The sequence below is a fragment of the Pistacia vera genome, unplaced genomic scaffold (assembly GCF_008641045.1).
Source record: "Pistacia vera cultivar Batoury unplaced genomic scaffold, PisVer_v2 Contig32, whole genome shotgun sequence".
Classification (NCBI taxonomy): Eukaryota; Viridiplantae; Streptophyta; class Magnoliopsida; order Sapindales; family Anacardiaceae; genus Pistacia; species Pistacia vera.
Window position 1 is genome coordinate 394,536 of NW_022196135.1, and position 14,304 is coordinate 408,839.

At 35.7% G+C, this 14,304-nt stretch overlaps 2 protein-coding genes across 2 annotated transcripts; both read left to right on the forward strand.

Annotated features, from left to right (window-relative positions):
- Positions 1 to 140: 140 nt before the first annotated feature.
- On the forward strand, positions 141 to 12,100 carry LOC116136755 (transcriptional corepressor LEUNIG_HOMOLOG-like). The gene is made up of 18 exons (XM_031422418.1): positions 141 to 371; positions 5,880 to 5,966; positions 6,078 to 6,175; positions 6,360 to 6,469; positions 6,609 to 6,901; positions 7,010 to 7,085; positions 7,198 to 7,309; positions 7,729 to 7,778; positions 7,877 to 8,140; positions 8,674 to 8,733; positions 8,868 to 9,089; positions 9,631 to 9,775; positions 9,857 to 9,969; positions 10,289 to 10,438; positions 10,657 to 10,812; positions 10,910 to 11,026; positions 11,174 to 11,371; positions 11,703 to 12,100. Exons 2-18 carry the CDS (start codon positions 5,935 to 5,937, stop codon positions 11,844 to 11,846), a joined length of 2,340 nt encoding a protein of 779 aa, XP_031278278.1. The 5' UTR covers positions 141 to 371; positions 5,880 to 5,934; the 3' UTR covers positions 11,847 to 12,100.
- On the forward strand, positions 904 to 5,915 carry LOC116136791 (transcriptional corepressor LEUNIG_HOMOLOG-like). Its single transcript, XM_031422463.1, has 15 exons — positions 904 to 932; positions 1,044 to 1,141; positions 1,326 to 1,435; positions 1,575 to 1,867; positions 1,976 to 2,051; positions 2,164 to 2,275; positions 2,695 to 2,744; positions 2,843 to 3,106; positions 3,640 to 3,699; positions 3,820 to 4,041; positions 4,583 to 4,727; positions 4,809 to 4,921; positions 5,241 to 5,390; positions 5,609 to 5,758; positions 5,880 to 5,915. The coding sequence occupies exons 1-15, from the start codon at positions 904 to 906 to the stop codon at positions 5,913 to 5,915; spliced, it is 1,908 nt and encodes a 635-aa protein (XP_031278323.1).
- Positions 12,101 to 14,304: the final 2,204 nt, after the last annotated feature.

Genomic DNA, 14,304 nt, shown 5'->3' on the forward strand with positions numbered 1-14,304 from the left:
ACTAAACTTGCTCGACATATAACCCGTAACCGAACCGAACCGCCTATTACTTTAAACGTCCATCGCTTTCGCTCCGAACCATCTTTCTATAAATACCCGCTCAGCTTTCTCTCCGAACCATCTTTCTATATGTACCAGCTCAAATAAAATTCACTCCGAACCACAGGTTTGGTCCATTCGGCACAAACTTTTCTCTAAAAAATCTCGTCGTTGCCGATTCTTTTGCTTACTTTTTTTTTTATTCTCTCACTGTTAAACTTCGAGCGCTTCTACTTCAGTTACACTCAACGGAATCAGTTATTTGAAGCGCAACAAATTTCAGCTTAGCAATGAAGTGAACTGATTCTTCAGCGCGTGGTAGAGAATTTCATGTAATTGTTATGGTTGTGTAGCTGCATCTCCGTACTGCATGTTAATTTTGTTTGTTGAATTTTGCATTTTCTTTCTTTCTGTTTTTGGTTGACTTTAGATTGATTCTGATGGTTTGAACGGCACTCAGTTGAGTTGCATGATTCCAGTGTGAAGTTTAGTCTGTTTGATTGTTGAGAAAATCGAGTAATAAAATAATATTTGGAGTTTTAGTTCCAAAAACAGTCCAAAGTTTCTAAATTCTAAATTAGAAGACTATAAGAGTTGATCGCATAATTAATTTTTTTTCCTTTAAATCAAGACAACATTGTGTATACCGTTGAATTTTCTCTCTGTTTTATTTATCTATTTTAAACAAATTTTTTTTTTTCTTCTAATGTATAAACAAGGATTCTACAATTATCTATTGATTTATTTAAGGTTGAGTTACTTGATGTGAGAAATCTGAATTCTGAAGCAACGGTGAATTTTTATTGCAGATAACAACAGTGATTGATAATTTGTTGTTTCTATAATTGTTTTAGCAAAGCCAAGATGGCGCAAGGTTGGGAAGCCGATAAGATGTAAGTACTGTGCAAATATTTTTTTTAATTGTGATTTTTGCATTTTCTGTAGTTTCATGTCATGTGGTCGATAATTTTTTTATTATTTTTTATTTTTCTGTGGGATTATAGGCTTGATGTTTATATTCACGACTATTTGTTGAAAAGAAAGTTGCATGCGTCTGCAAAAGAATTTATGACTGAAGGAAAAGTGGCCACAGATCCAGTAGGTAATATTGTTTTCTAAATTCTAAATCTTGATAAAATTGTAATTGAATTCTTTGCTTAATATACTTTATTAGGTTGTTTATAGAAGGATAGTTTATTAAGTAAAGATTTGTACAATGTTAAATTTACTATAATCTTGAAAGCATGAGTGTAGCTTGCTCTGTAAGTAATAGTTTGTGTTTGCAGCAATTGATGCTCCTGGAGGATTTCTCTTTGAATGGTGGTCTGTCTTCTGGGACATTTTTATTGCAAGGACTAATGAGAAACATTCTGAAAATGCTGCAGCTTACATAGAGGTAACTCTGCTGTCTCACTATTAGAATTGATTAATTAGGTTTTTTGTTGGAATGCGTATTAATTGTGATTTCCTTTCTTTCTTTTATTTCCACCAGTCATTCTAAATTTAATATGGTTTAATATTTTCATGTAAATTAGACACAACAATTTAAGGCAAGGGAGCAACAACAGCTACAAATACAGCAGCTGCAACTCATGCAGCACCGCAATGCACAACTGCAACGGAGGGATCCTAATCATCTAGCTATTGGCAGTTCTATAACCACATTAAACTCTGAAGGAATGATGGGGCAGTCATCAGCCAGTGTCTTGGCCATGAAAATATATGAAGAACGTATGAAACACCCTCATCCGATGGATTCAGAGACATCATCAGCTCTAATTGATGCCAATAAGATGGCCCATCTCAAAACTGCTAACAATCATCAAGTGTAAATTTTATATGGCTCCTGACACTTGTACTCGAGTTTTATATTTCTTTATCCTGGTTGGATACTGGAGTAAACCATTGACTTCTGTGCTTCATTTTGTTGATTCAGCCAACTGGTACAAAGTAATTCTGGGAACATGTCTTCAGCTTTGCAGCAGATCCAAGCGCGGGCACCTTTAACCGCTGTAATTACTTGGACTACATGCACAGCTTATTTTGCGTCTTTGTGTTTTCCATTTTCAGTACTTTTGCTTTTTCTTTCGTAAAGCTTGAATTGGCAATATATTGGGTTTGTAGGACATCAAGAGTGAAATTAATATGGGCACATCTCAGAAAAGTTTGCCCATGGATCCTTCATCTATCTATGGTCAAGCAATGTTACAGTCAAAATCTGGACTGGCAGGTTCAGGTAATGTTACAAGACTCCATCACTGCAAGAAACAGTCATGTAAATTCATTATTTCATTTTCATTTCTCATGTTTAGCATCTTGTTCGCTTTGTAAGGAGTATGAGGATTGTATATAAACAGTTGTTATTTCAATGAAGATGATAAAAAGGAGAAAGACTGTCTCTCAAAAAAATGAATAAATATATAAATCTTTGGACAAGTGAAAGAATTTAACTGAAAATCTTAACGCTCCGGGTGAGTATCTTAGAAATTATCTCTTTCATGTGTATGAGTTATTGTTAAACATAATTAACTTGTTCTTTCTTTTCCATCGCAAAAAGAGTTAACTTGCCATTTGCTTCGGATTCAGTTGAGAAACATTGTCTAATGATGTCTGAATGCTATTTCCTTTGTTAAGATTGTCATATTTCTCCTTCAGGACTGAATCAAGGTGTCGCAGGTCTTCCATTAAAGGGTTGGCCTCTGACTGTAAGTTGCTTGCACATGCCTTTCCCATCGTCATTATTTGCCTATATGATTTGGATATAACATAAGTCCTTGACTATGAATATTACCCAATTATACAGGGACTTGATCAATTAAGACCAAATTTGGGTGCACAAGTGCAGAAGCCCAATATGCAGACTCATAATCAGTTTCTTCTCGCATCACATCAGCAACAGCAGATTTTGGCACAGGCACAAAGCAACCATGGAAATCCAACGAACTTTGGAGATATGGATCCCCGTAGGTTTTGTCAGTTTCCTCGGGGTAGCTTTAATGCAAAAGATGGTCAATCCACTAGAAATGATGGATCAATAAGCTCCCCGGTGCAATCAACTTCTCCTAAGGTTTGGATACCATATTGAAGCCTGCCCAAAATTCATTATAATTAGCAGTTTTGTATGTGGAGGGAACACTTTGTACGGTGGGTGCATTAAAAACTTTAGCTCTCTTGAATACTAGGAGTTAGCTAGGCAAGAGCTCTAACTGTGAGTTATAAAGTTAAATGAAAGCTGAAAATTGTAGTGAAGAGAACACAACTCTAGAAAGATACCAGAGAAAAGAGGAATTAGAAAACCCCGCAAGATTCCCTAATTTTTGGCTACCCGCCTATTTTTTGACATGCATATAGAGCCTTATTATCCTTGTTATATATTGACCTGCTTACCTTTTTTAAAGGTAGAAGGACCTCGATACTTGTGTACATAGATATTTGTCATTGTTTCTTTTCTGAATTTTGGTCTGGTCCATTGTCTCCTTAACTCTTACCTTGTCAGTTATATCATTTTGTGATTCAAGGTACATTATATCATTTTGTGATTGAAGATACATTAACTAGTTGAAAAGTTTTATCCTTAAGTTTTGTTTGGTGTCTAAACAGATGAAGGTGGCTCAGATGCAACATTCTTCCTCTCAACAACAGGATCAATTGCAGCAACAGGTTGTACTTATTTAATAATTGTTTTTGTCATAATTATATATATATATTTGAAAGAATCAAATTGTATTTTACATTTACAATTGTCCTAATCAACCTGAACGGTTACTTATGGTGCTGCAGCATAACAGGAAAAGGAAACAACAGTGTTCTTCAGGAGCTGCGAACAGCACAGGCACAGGAAATACAGTGGGCCCTTCACCTAACTCGCCTCCATCAACTCACACCCCTGGGGATGGAATGACTACTGCAAGTAGTGCACAGCATGTTAACAATGTGCAGAAAAGCTTGATGATGAATGGTCCAGAGGGAACAATAGGTCTTGCAACATCTTCCAATCTGCTGGTAACCTTCTAGCTTTTATATTATGGCATAGTGATATACAGTTTGTTCATGTAAAGTACATGGTGTAGAAAAATCTATTATTCATCATCCAAGCACTGTGGGGTGCTATAAAATTTTACAAGATGTGGTGTTCTTATTGGCAATTTAACCTATTGATATAACCACTAGTACATAAGATTTTGTTTCTAATTAATTTATATGCTATATCTTTTATTAAAAAAAAATTAAAAATTGAAACACCCCCCATACCAAGCACAAATTAAATTGGATTACCCCGTCAAAGTTGTTATGAATGGACTACTCCCTAAACCTCTTGCTTCATTGCAAGAAATCTGGTTGGTTAGGTTATTTCCTTGGATACGATAATAAAAAATGCAACGAATATACTCAGTTGTGGGTCATCTTATACCTTTCCTTCACACTATCAGTTCAGTTGACATGTTTAAATTACAAAATTTGATTATATATATGTTCTGTAGTTAATTCAATATAGAAGTTACAAAGAATGCTTCTAACAATGAGATTTTCTTTTTGGTGGCAGGAAGATATAGAACGATTTGGGGATGTCGGTTCCATAGACGACAATATGGAATCGTTACTTTCACATGATGGAGGAGATGGAAGAGATTTGTATGGAGCCCTGAAACAAAGTCCTACTGAGTACCAAAAAGAGTCATCATCTAAAAGTAAGTGATAATCTTGTTGTATTTGGGCAGAGTTGGAGGGACTGTTTACATTTTAATTTAGCTGGTTCACCTTCTTTTCAGGTTTTACCTTTTTTGAGGTTGGCTGCCAACGGACAAGAAATAATAGCATGGTCACTTGCTGTCATTTTTCTTCTGATGGGAAGTCACTAGCCAGTGCTGGCCATGACAGGAAGGTAAAGTGCCATAGAGAGTAAATACCACATTTGAGGAAAAAAAATACAGGATCAATATGATGATTTATTTGGTGATGGATCGCCTTCCCTGTTCTTCTGTCCCTCTTGTTGGTATGTAGATGATGGATCACTCTCTGAGAATTGTTTCTTAAAACAAATAAATGAGCTATTGGGTTCCAACTACTGAATTATATTTTCTTCTTTAATCTAGCTCTGTTACTTTTTCAGCTTTTTGAGCCAAAAGTATATTAGAAATTAAATAAATGACAGCGCAGAACCCAAAGTTGATATGTTGACTTGCATTTATTGTATGTTATAGGTTGTCCTATGGAACATGGATACAATGCAGACAGAGAGCACACCTGAAGAACATAAATTAGTTATCACAGATGTTCGTTTCAGGCCGAATTCGTCTCAGCTGGCAACAGCTTCAGTTGATAAATCTGTGCGATTATGGGATGCAGCCAATGTAATTTTCTTTGCTGTCTTCTGCTTGAAACTTCTGTCTTCATTATCTATCTAAAGTGTGGGCCTCACAGTATTGATCTTCTGAGTTCAAGTATTTAGACAACATGGGTCCTTACATTTTGCTGTAATGTACTTGCATTATGTTATAACAACTTTATGAGTATATGGTTATTTTTACTTTACTGCCATGTGATTAACTCATAAAATTTATTGTGGCAGCCAAACTTTTGTTTGCAAGCATATACCGGGCACTGTTCGCCAATTATGTCCCTTGACTTCCATCCTAAGAAGAATGATATTTTTTGTTTTTGTGATAATGACAATGAAATTCAGTATTGGAGTGTCAGTCCATTTTCGTGCACTCATACTGTGAGTTTTAATTAAACGAAGTATAAACAAGGATTCTACAATTATCTATTGATTTATTTAAGGTTGAGTTACTTGATGTGAGAAATCTGAATTCTGAAGCAACGGTGAATTTTTATTGCAGATAACAACAGTGATTGATAATTTGTTGTTTCTATAATTGTTTTAGCAAAGCCAAGATGGCGCAAGGTGATTGGAAAGCCGATAAGATGTAAGTACTGTGCAAATATTTTTTTTAATTGTTATTTTTGCATTTTCTGTAGTTTCATGTCATGTGGTCGATAATTTTTTTATTATTTTTTATTTTTCTGTGGGATTATAGGCTTGATGTTTATATTCACGACTATTTGTTGAAAAGAAAGTTGCATGCGTCTGCAAAAGAATTTATGACTGAAGGAAAAGTGGCCACAGATCCAGTAGGTAATATTGTTTTCTAAATTCTAAATCTTGATAAAATTGTAATTGAATTCTTTGCTTAATATACTTTATTAGGTTGTTTATAGAAGGATAGTTTATTAAGTAAAGATTTGTACAATGTTAAATTTACTATAATCTTGAAAGCATGAGTGTAGCTTGCTCTGTAAGTAATAGTTTGTGTTTGCAGCAATTGATGCTCCTGGAGGATTTCTCTTTGAATGGTGGTCTGTCTTCTGGGACATTTTTATTGCAAGGACTAATGAGAAACATTCTGAAAATGCTGCAGCTTACATAGAGGTAACTCTGCTGTCTCACTATTAGAATTGATTAATTAGGTTTTTTGTTGGAATGCGTATTAATTGTGATTTCCTTTCTTTCTTTTATTTCCACCAGTCATTCTAAATTTAATATGGTTTAATATTTTCATGTAAATTAGACACAACAATTTAAGGCAAGGGAGCAACAACAGCTACAAATACAGCAGCTGCAACTCATGCAGCACCGCAATGCACAACTGCAACGGAGGGATCCTAATCATCTAGCTATTGGCAGTTCTATAACCACATTAAACTCTGAAGGAATGATGGGGCAGTCATCAGCCAGTGTCTTGGCCATGAAAATATATGAAGAACGTATGAAACACCCTCATCCGATGGATTCAGAGACATCATCAGCTCTAATTGATGCCAATAAGATGGCCCATCTCAAAACTGCTAACAATCATCAAGTGTAAATTTTATATGGCTCCTGACACTTGTACTCGAGTTTTATATTTCTTTATCCTGGTTGGATACTGGAGTAAACCATTGACTTCTGTGCTTCATTTTGTTGATTCAGCCAACTGGTACAAAGTAATTCTGGGAACATGTCTTCAGCTTTGCAGCAGATCCAAGCGCGGGCACCTTTAACCGCTGTAATTACTTGGACTACATGCACAGCTTATTTTGCGTCTTTGTGTTTTCCATTTTCAGTACTTTTGCTTTTTCTTTCGTAAAGCTTGAATTGGCAATATATTGGGTTTGTAGGACATCAAGAGTGAAATTAATATGGGCACATCTCAGAAAAGTTTGCCCATGGATCCTTCATCTATCTATGGTCAAGCAATGTTACAGTCAAAATCTGGACTGGCAGGTTCAGGTAATGTTACAAGACTCCATCACTGCAAGAAACAGTCATGTAAATTCATTATTTCATTTTCATTTCTCATGTTTAGCATCTTGTTCGCTTTGTAAGGAGTATGAGGATTGTATATAAACAGTTGTTATTTCAATGAAGATGATAAAAAGGAGAAAGACTGTCTCTCAAAAAAATGAATAAATATATAAATCTTTGGACAAGTGAAAGAATTTAACTGAAAATCTTAACGCTCCGGGTGAGTATCTTAGAAATTATCTCTTTCATGTGTATGAGTTATTGTTAAACATAATTAACTTGTTCTTTCTTTTCCATCGCAAAAAGAGTTAACTTGCCATTTGCTTCGGATTCAGTTGAGAAACATTGTCTAATGATGTCTGAATGCTATTTCCTTTGTTAAGATTGTCATATTTCTCCTTCAGGACTGAATCAAGGTGTCGCAGGTCTTCCATTAAAGGGTTGGCCTCTGACTGTAAGTTGCTTGCACATGCCTTTCCCATCGTCATTATTTGCCTATATGATTTGGATATAACATAAGTCCTTGACTATGAATATTACCCAATTATACAGGGACTTGATCAATTAAGACCAAATTTGGGTGCACAAGTGCAGAAGCCCAATATGCAGACTCATAATCAGTTTCTTCTCGCATCACATCAGCAACAGCAGATTTTGGCACAGGCACAAAGCAACCATGGAAATCCAACGAACTTTGGAGATATGGATCCCCGTAGGTTTTGTCAGTTTCCTCGGGGTAGCTTTAATGCAAAAGATGGTCAATCCACTAGAAATGATGGATCAATAAGCTCCCCGGTGCAATCAACTTCTCCTAAGGTTTGGATACCATATTGAAGCCTGCCCAAAATTCATTATAATTAGCAGTTTTGTATGTGGAGGGAACACTTTGTACGGTGGGTGCATTAAAAACTTTAGCTCTCTTGAATACTAGGAGTTAGCTAGGCAAGAGCTCTAACTGTGAGTTATAAAGTTAAATGAAAGCTGAAAATTGTAGTGAAGAGAACACAACTCTAGAAAGATACCAGAGAAAAGAGGAATTAGAAAACCCCGCAAGATTCCCTAATTTTTGGCTACCCGCCTATTTTTTGACATGCATATAGAGCCTTATTATCCTTGTTATATATTGACCTGCTTACCTTTTTTAAAGGTAGAAGGACCTCGATACTTGTGTACATAGATATTTGTCATTGTTTCTTTTCTGAATTTTGGTCTGGTCCATTGTCTCCTTAACTCTTACCTTGTCAGTTATATCATTTTGTGATTCAAGGTACATTATATCATTTTGTGATTGAAGATACATTAACTAGTTGAAAAGCTTTATCCTTAAGTTTTGATTGGTGCCTAAACAGATGAAGGTGGCTCAGATGCAACATTCTTCCTCTCAACAACAGGATCAATTGCAGCAACAGGTTTTACTTTTTTAATAATTGTTTTTGTTATATATATATATATATATATATATATATATATTTGAAAGAATCAAATTGTATTTTACATTTACAATTGTCCTAATCAACCTGAACAGTTACTTATGGTGCTGCAGCATAACAGGAAAAGGAAACAACAGTGTTCTTCAGGAGCTGCGAACAGCACAGGCACAGGAAATACAGTGGGCCCTTCACCTAACTCGCCTCCATCAACTCACACCCCTGGGGATGGAATGACTACTGCAAGTAGTGCACAGCATGTTAACAATGTGCAGAAAAGCTTGATGATGAATGGTCCAGAGGGAACAATAGGTCTTGCAACATCTTCCAATCTGCTGGTAACCTTCTAGCTTTTATATTATGGCATAGTGATATACAGTTTGTTCATGTAAAGTACATGGTGTAGAAAAATCTATTATTCATCATCCAAGCACTGTGGGGTGCTATAAAATTTTACAAGATGTGGTGTTCTTATTGGCAATTTAACCTATTGATATAACCACTAGTACATAAGATTTTGTTTCTAATTAATTTATATGCTATATCTTTTATTAAAAAAAAATTAAAAATTGAAACACCCCCCATACCAAGCACAAATTAAATTGGATTACCCCGTCAAAGTTGTTATGAATGGACTACTCCCTAAACCTCTTGCTTCATTGCAAGAAATCTGGTTGGTTAGGTTATTTCCTTGGATACGATAATAAAAAATGCAACGAATATACTCAGTTGTGGGTCATCTTATACCTTTCCTTCACACTATCAGTTCAGTTGACATGTTTAAATTACAAAATTTGATTATATATATGTTCTGTAGTTAATTCAATATAGAAGTTACAAAGAATGCTTCTAACAATGAGATTTTCTTTTTGGTGGCAGGAAGATATAGAACGATTTGGGGATGTCGGTTCCATAGACGACAATATGGAATCGTTACTTTCACATGATGGAGGAGATGGAAGAGATTTGTATGGAGCCCTGAAACAAAGTCCTACTGAGTACCAAAAAGAGTCATCATCTAAAAGTAAGTGATAATCTTGTTGTATTTGGGCAGAGTTGGAGGGACTGTTTACATTTTAATTTAGCTGGTTCACCTTCTTTTCAGGTTTTACCTTTTTTGAGGTTGGCTGCCAACGGACAAGAAATAATAGCATGGTCACTTGCTGTCATTTTTCTTCTGATGGGAAGTCACTAGCCAGTGCTGGCCATGACAGGAAGGTAAAGTGCCATAGAGAGTAAATACCACATTTGAGGAAAAAAAATACAGGATCAATATGATGATTTATTTGGTGATGGATCGCCTTCCCTGTTCTTCTGTCCCTCTTGTTGGTATGTAGATGATGGATCACTCTCTGAGAATTGTTTCTTAAAACAAATAAATGAGCTATTGGGTTCCAACTACTGAATTATATTTTCTTCTTTAATCTAGCTCTGTTACTTTTTCAGCTTTTTGAGCCAAAAGTATATTAGAAATTAAATAAATGACAGCGCAGAACCCAAAGTTGATATGTTGACTTGCATTTATTGTATGTTATAGGTTGTCCTATGGAACATGGATACAATGCAGACAGAGAGCACACCTGAAGAACATAAATTAGTTATCACAGATGTTCGTTTCAGGCCGAATTCGTCTCAGCTGGCAACAGCTTCAGTTGATAAATCTGTGCGATTATGGGATGCAGCCAATGTAATTTTCTTTGCTGTCTTCTGCTTGAAACTTCTGTCTTCATTATCTATCTAAAGTGTGGGCCTCACAGTATTGATCTTCTGAGTTCAAGTATTTAGACAACATGGGTCCTTACATTTTGCTGTAATGTACTTGCATTATGTTATAACAACTTTATGAGTATATGGTTATTATTACTTTACTGCCATGTGATTAACTCATAAAATTTATTGTGGCAGCCAAACTTTTGTTTGCAAGCATATACCGGGCACCGTTCGCCAATTATGTCCCTTGACTTCCATCCTAAGAAGAATGATATTTTTTGTTTTTGTGATAATGACAATGAAATTCAGTATTGGAGTGTCAGTCCATTTTCGTGCACTCATATCTTCAAGGTCGGAAACATTTTATTTTATTTTCCTCTCAGTTCCTCTACTTACCTAAGCTACATTGGATTTTTTTTCACTATCAATTCCACCGTGCTTGATATAGGGAGGTACAACACAAGTGAGATTTCAACCAAGAACTGGACGTTTGTTGGCAGCAGCATCAGATAAAGTAGTGAGTGTCTTTGATATTGAAACTGATCGGAAAACACATTCATTTCTGGTAATGCTCCTGTAAAGAGATTAATTTCTTCATATTTGTATGCCAAGGTCTAGTACTAGCATTCTTAAATGTTCAGTTGTGACCTTTTGAATGAATCTCTCATTATAGTTGAAAGTTTTCATCATTAAAATTTTCATTTATTCTCAGAGACACTCGGAATTGGTGAACTACATATGTTGGGATGCAAATGGAGATTATCTGGCATCTGTTAGCCAGAACTTGGTGAAAGTTTGGTCAATGAACTCGGGGGAGTGCATTCAAGAGTTTAGCTCGAATGGGAATCAATTTCGCTCTTGTGTTTTTCACCCAAGTTATTCAACTCTTTTGGTGATTGGAGGAATCTCGGTAATTTTCCATATTTTTCTCAGTTTAATTCCCTATGGTATAATCGGGGTGATATTTTACTGTGACCGGTTTTTGCCCTCAAACTTGTGTGTGCAGTTGGCATGGGTTTAAAAATGCAGTGTTTATGGTTTTCTTTAGCTGCTGATAATTCTACTTCACATTTGCTTTGGTATCTGTGGAAAATTTTCAATGTCAGGAAGATGATATCATAGTTTGTGTGGAGCTGTGTCGTGTTTGCAGTGGCGGTGGGGTTTAAATGGAACAGGATAGTCTGTCATTGTAAGTTGATATATCACTAACTTTGTATTTTCTTTTCAACTTTTGGGTGCAGTCTTTGGAGCTGTGGAACATGGCTGAGAATAAGAGCATGACAATTGCTGCTCATGATAATATAATCTCAGCATTGGCACAGTCATCTGTGAATGGAATGGTGGCGTCTGCAAGTTATGACAGCTCTGTTAAGCTGTGGAAATAAATCCTATTGTATGATAATAACATCCTAGTTTTCTCGGAGCTTCGAACTAATCCACCAAGATCTGGGAAAAAAAGGCTGATAGCTAGCAATATAAGGTTCGTCTATATAAACCTGTGAAGATAGCAGACTGATTGGGTGATTAGATCAATTGTGAAACATTTATTAAGTGCTATAAAATAAATATGTTTTAAAATTTTAACCCTAGTGTATGGTGTGAAGCAGCATGTCTGCCAAGGTGAGTAGCACATGTTGATAAAGAGGATTGAAATTAATACTAGTGTTATGCGCATAGAGTATAGATTTATATAATTCCACAAGGCTTATTGGCGTACTGCCTCTACCTGTAGACCGTATAGATATGTTTTGGAGTAGTAAGTGTAGTCGCAACTCCTAAGCATTTAATTAACTTTAAATAAATATGTAATAACTAATAACCCTTTTTTTTTTTTTTAATTAAACATTTTTCTAATCTGTAGAGAATGTTCCAATTGTTGCTTAATATAATATAAACGTGATTGTGGACTTGAAATAAGCAACTTAAAAACTACCAGCATCTATCTGTTCCTTCAAACAGGTTAAAGAAGTTATTGACCTTATCCGCTTCGACTTATTAAAAGCAAAAGTAGACCTTATCCGCTTCGACTTATTAAAAGCAAAACATATTTACTATGGACCTTATCCGCTTCGACTTATTAAAAGCAAAACATATTTACTATATTTCGGAATCCCAAGGGGGATAGTGATTATCAAAACAAAGTTGAGCCATAATCCATTCATTCAAGTACCAACCATCTAACAGAAAAGCCAAAGAGGGCACTTAAAAGCCGCGCGAACAAACCCGTCCATTCATGCACCTCATCTGCTCTAGAGAAGAACCATCCCATTCCCCTTCCCCTTCCATCTTTTGTGTTTCAATGGAGAATTATCTGACCCTTCACAACACTGACGTTCAATCAGAGGATTATTCCAACTCCTTTCTTTGCTGCATTTGTCTGTAAGTTGTTTCTTTATATATTTAATATAATATTTATAACTTAATTTTGTGTTGATTACTTTTTAAGCTATTTGTTTGCTATTGACTTCATTTATAACTGTTTTGGATTGCTTATCAAATGTGAATTATTTTCTTTCTTTAATCTTAATCATTTCCATCACTTTGTGGACTGTGCCCTGCTGAAAACATCAAGTAAAAGTATTCAGATAGGAATTCGACATGCTCAAGTTATAGACAAGATATGCATTATACATATGTAAATGGATTTTCTGTGCTGCGGATTTATGGCCTCTGTNCTTCGACTTATTAAAAGCAAAACATATTTACTATATTTCGGAATCCCAAGGGGGATAGTGATTATCAAAACAAAGTTGAGCCATAATCCATTCATTCAAGTACCAACCATCTAACAGAAAAGCCAAAGAGGGCACTTAAAAGCCGCGCGAACAAAACCGTCCATTCATGCGCCTCATCTGCTCTAGAGAAGAACCATCCCATTCCCCTTCCCCTTCCATCTTTTGTGTTTCAATGGAGAATTATCTGACCCTTCACAACACTGACGTTCAATCAGAGGATTATTCCAACTCCTTTCTTTGCTGCATTTGTCTGTAAGTTGTTTCTTTATATATTTAATATAATATTTATAACTTAATTTTGTGTTGATTACTTTTTAAGCTATTTGTTTGCTATTGACTTCATTTATAACTATTTTGGATTGCTTATCAAATGTGAATTATTTTCTTTCTTTAATCTCAATCATTTCCATCACTTTGTGAACTGTGCCCTGCTGAAAACATCAAGTAAAAGTATTCAGATAAGAATTCGACATGCTCAAGTTATAGACAAGATATGCATTATACATATGTAAATGGATTTTCTGTGCTGCGGATTTATGGCCTCTGTTATGCCTAAAAAATATAAGGGCCGACGTCAGGTCCAGTCAGCCTATAAGAGTCAGATCATTGGTACAACCACAATCTGCTTCCGTCAGAATAGTGGGTGCGTGTCAGGCCAGCCAGAAGCTATGGTGATCCTACGTGTCAAATCCCTGCTCTAAATCGCGTAAATCACTCTGGAAGGTGGGCAATGTGACATAAAGAAGGATTTGCACTGATAATCCCACCAACTTACAAATTTAGTGATCATTGCCTCAATGCATCCCACTATAAATTGAGAGCTCCTCTCTCATTAAAGGGGATTCGCATATTTTTACACTTGATTAACTACTCTCTCTCTCCCTAGAATTCTTATGCATTTGATACCTTGTAATATCATTGTAAAGTCAGTCAGCTAAAAGCGACCTGACCCTTATCATCAATATAAGCATCAGTGGACGTAGGACTTGCTACCTTGGGATCCGAACCACTTTAAAAACTGTCCCTATTGCATTTACTATCATTTTTCTTTTTATTCACGTGTGTCCTTTGAGCTTGCTCAACATTTCACACGTGTGTTTCGTTGGTG

What these genes read in the sequence shown, in the direction of transcription:
- LOC116136791 (XM_031422463.1), top strand. Translation starts at nt 904, where the DNA reads ATGGCGCAAGGTTGGGAAGCCGATAAGAT. An exon ending in GGTTGGGAAGCCGATAAGAT is followed by an intron (nt 933 to 1,043) that starts GTAAGTACTGTG and finishes GTGGGATTATAG; the next exon opens with GCTTGATGTTTATATTCACG. An exon ending in GATTATGGGATGCAGCCAAT is followed by an intron (nt 5,391 to 5,608) that starts GTAATTTTCTTT and finishes TTATTGTGGCAG; the next exon opens with CCAAACTTTTGTTTGCAAGC.
- LOC116136755 (XM_031422418.1), top strand. Translation starts at nt 5,935, where the DNA reads ATGGCGCAAGGTGATTGGAAAGCCGATAAGAT. An exon ending in TGCAATCAACTTCTCCTAAG is followed by an intron (nt 8,141 to 8,673) that starts GTTTGGATACCA and finishes GTGCCTAAACAG; the next exon opens with ATGAAGGTGGCTCAGATGCA. An exon ending in CAACATCTTCCAATCTGCTG is followed by an intron (nt 9,090 to 9,630) that starts GTAACCTTCTAG and finishes TTTTGGTGGCAG; the next exon opens with GAAGATATAGAACGATTTGG.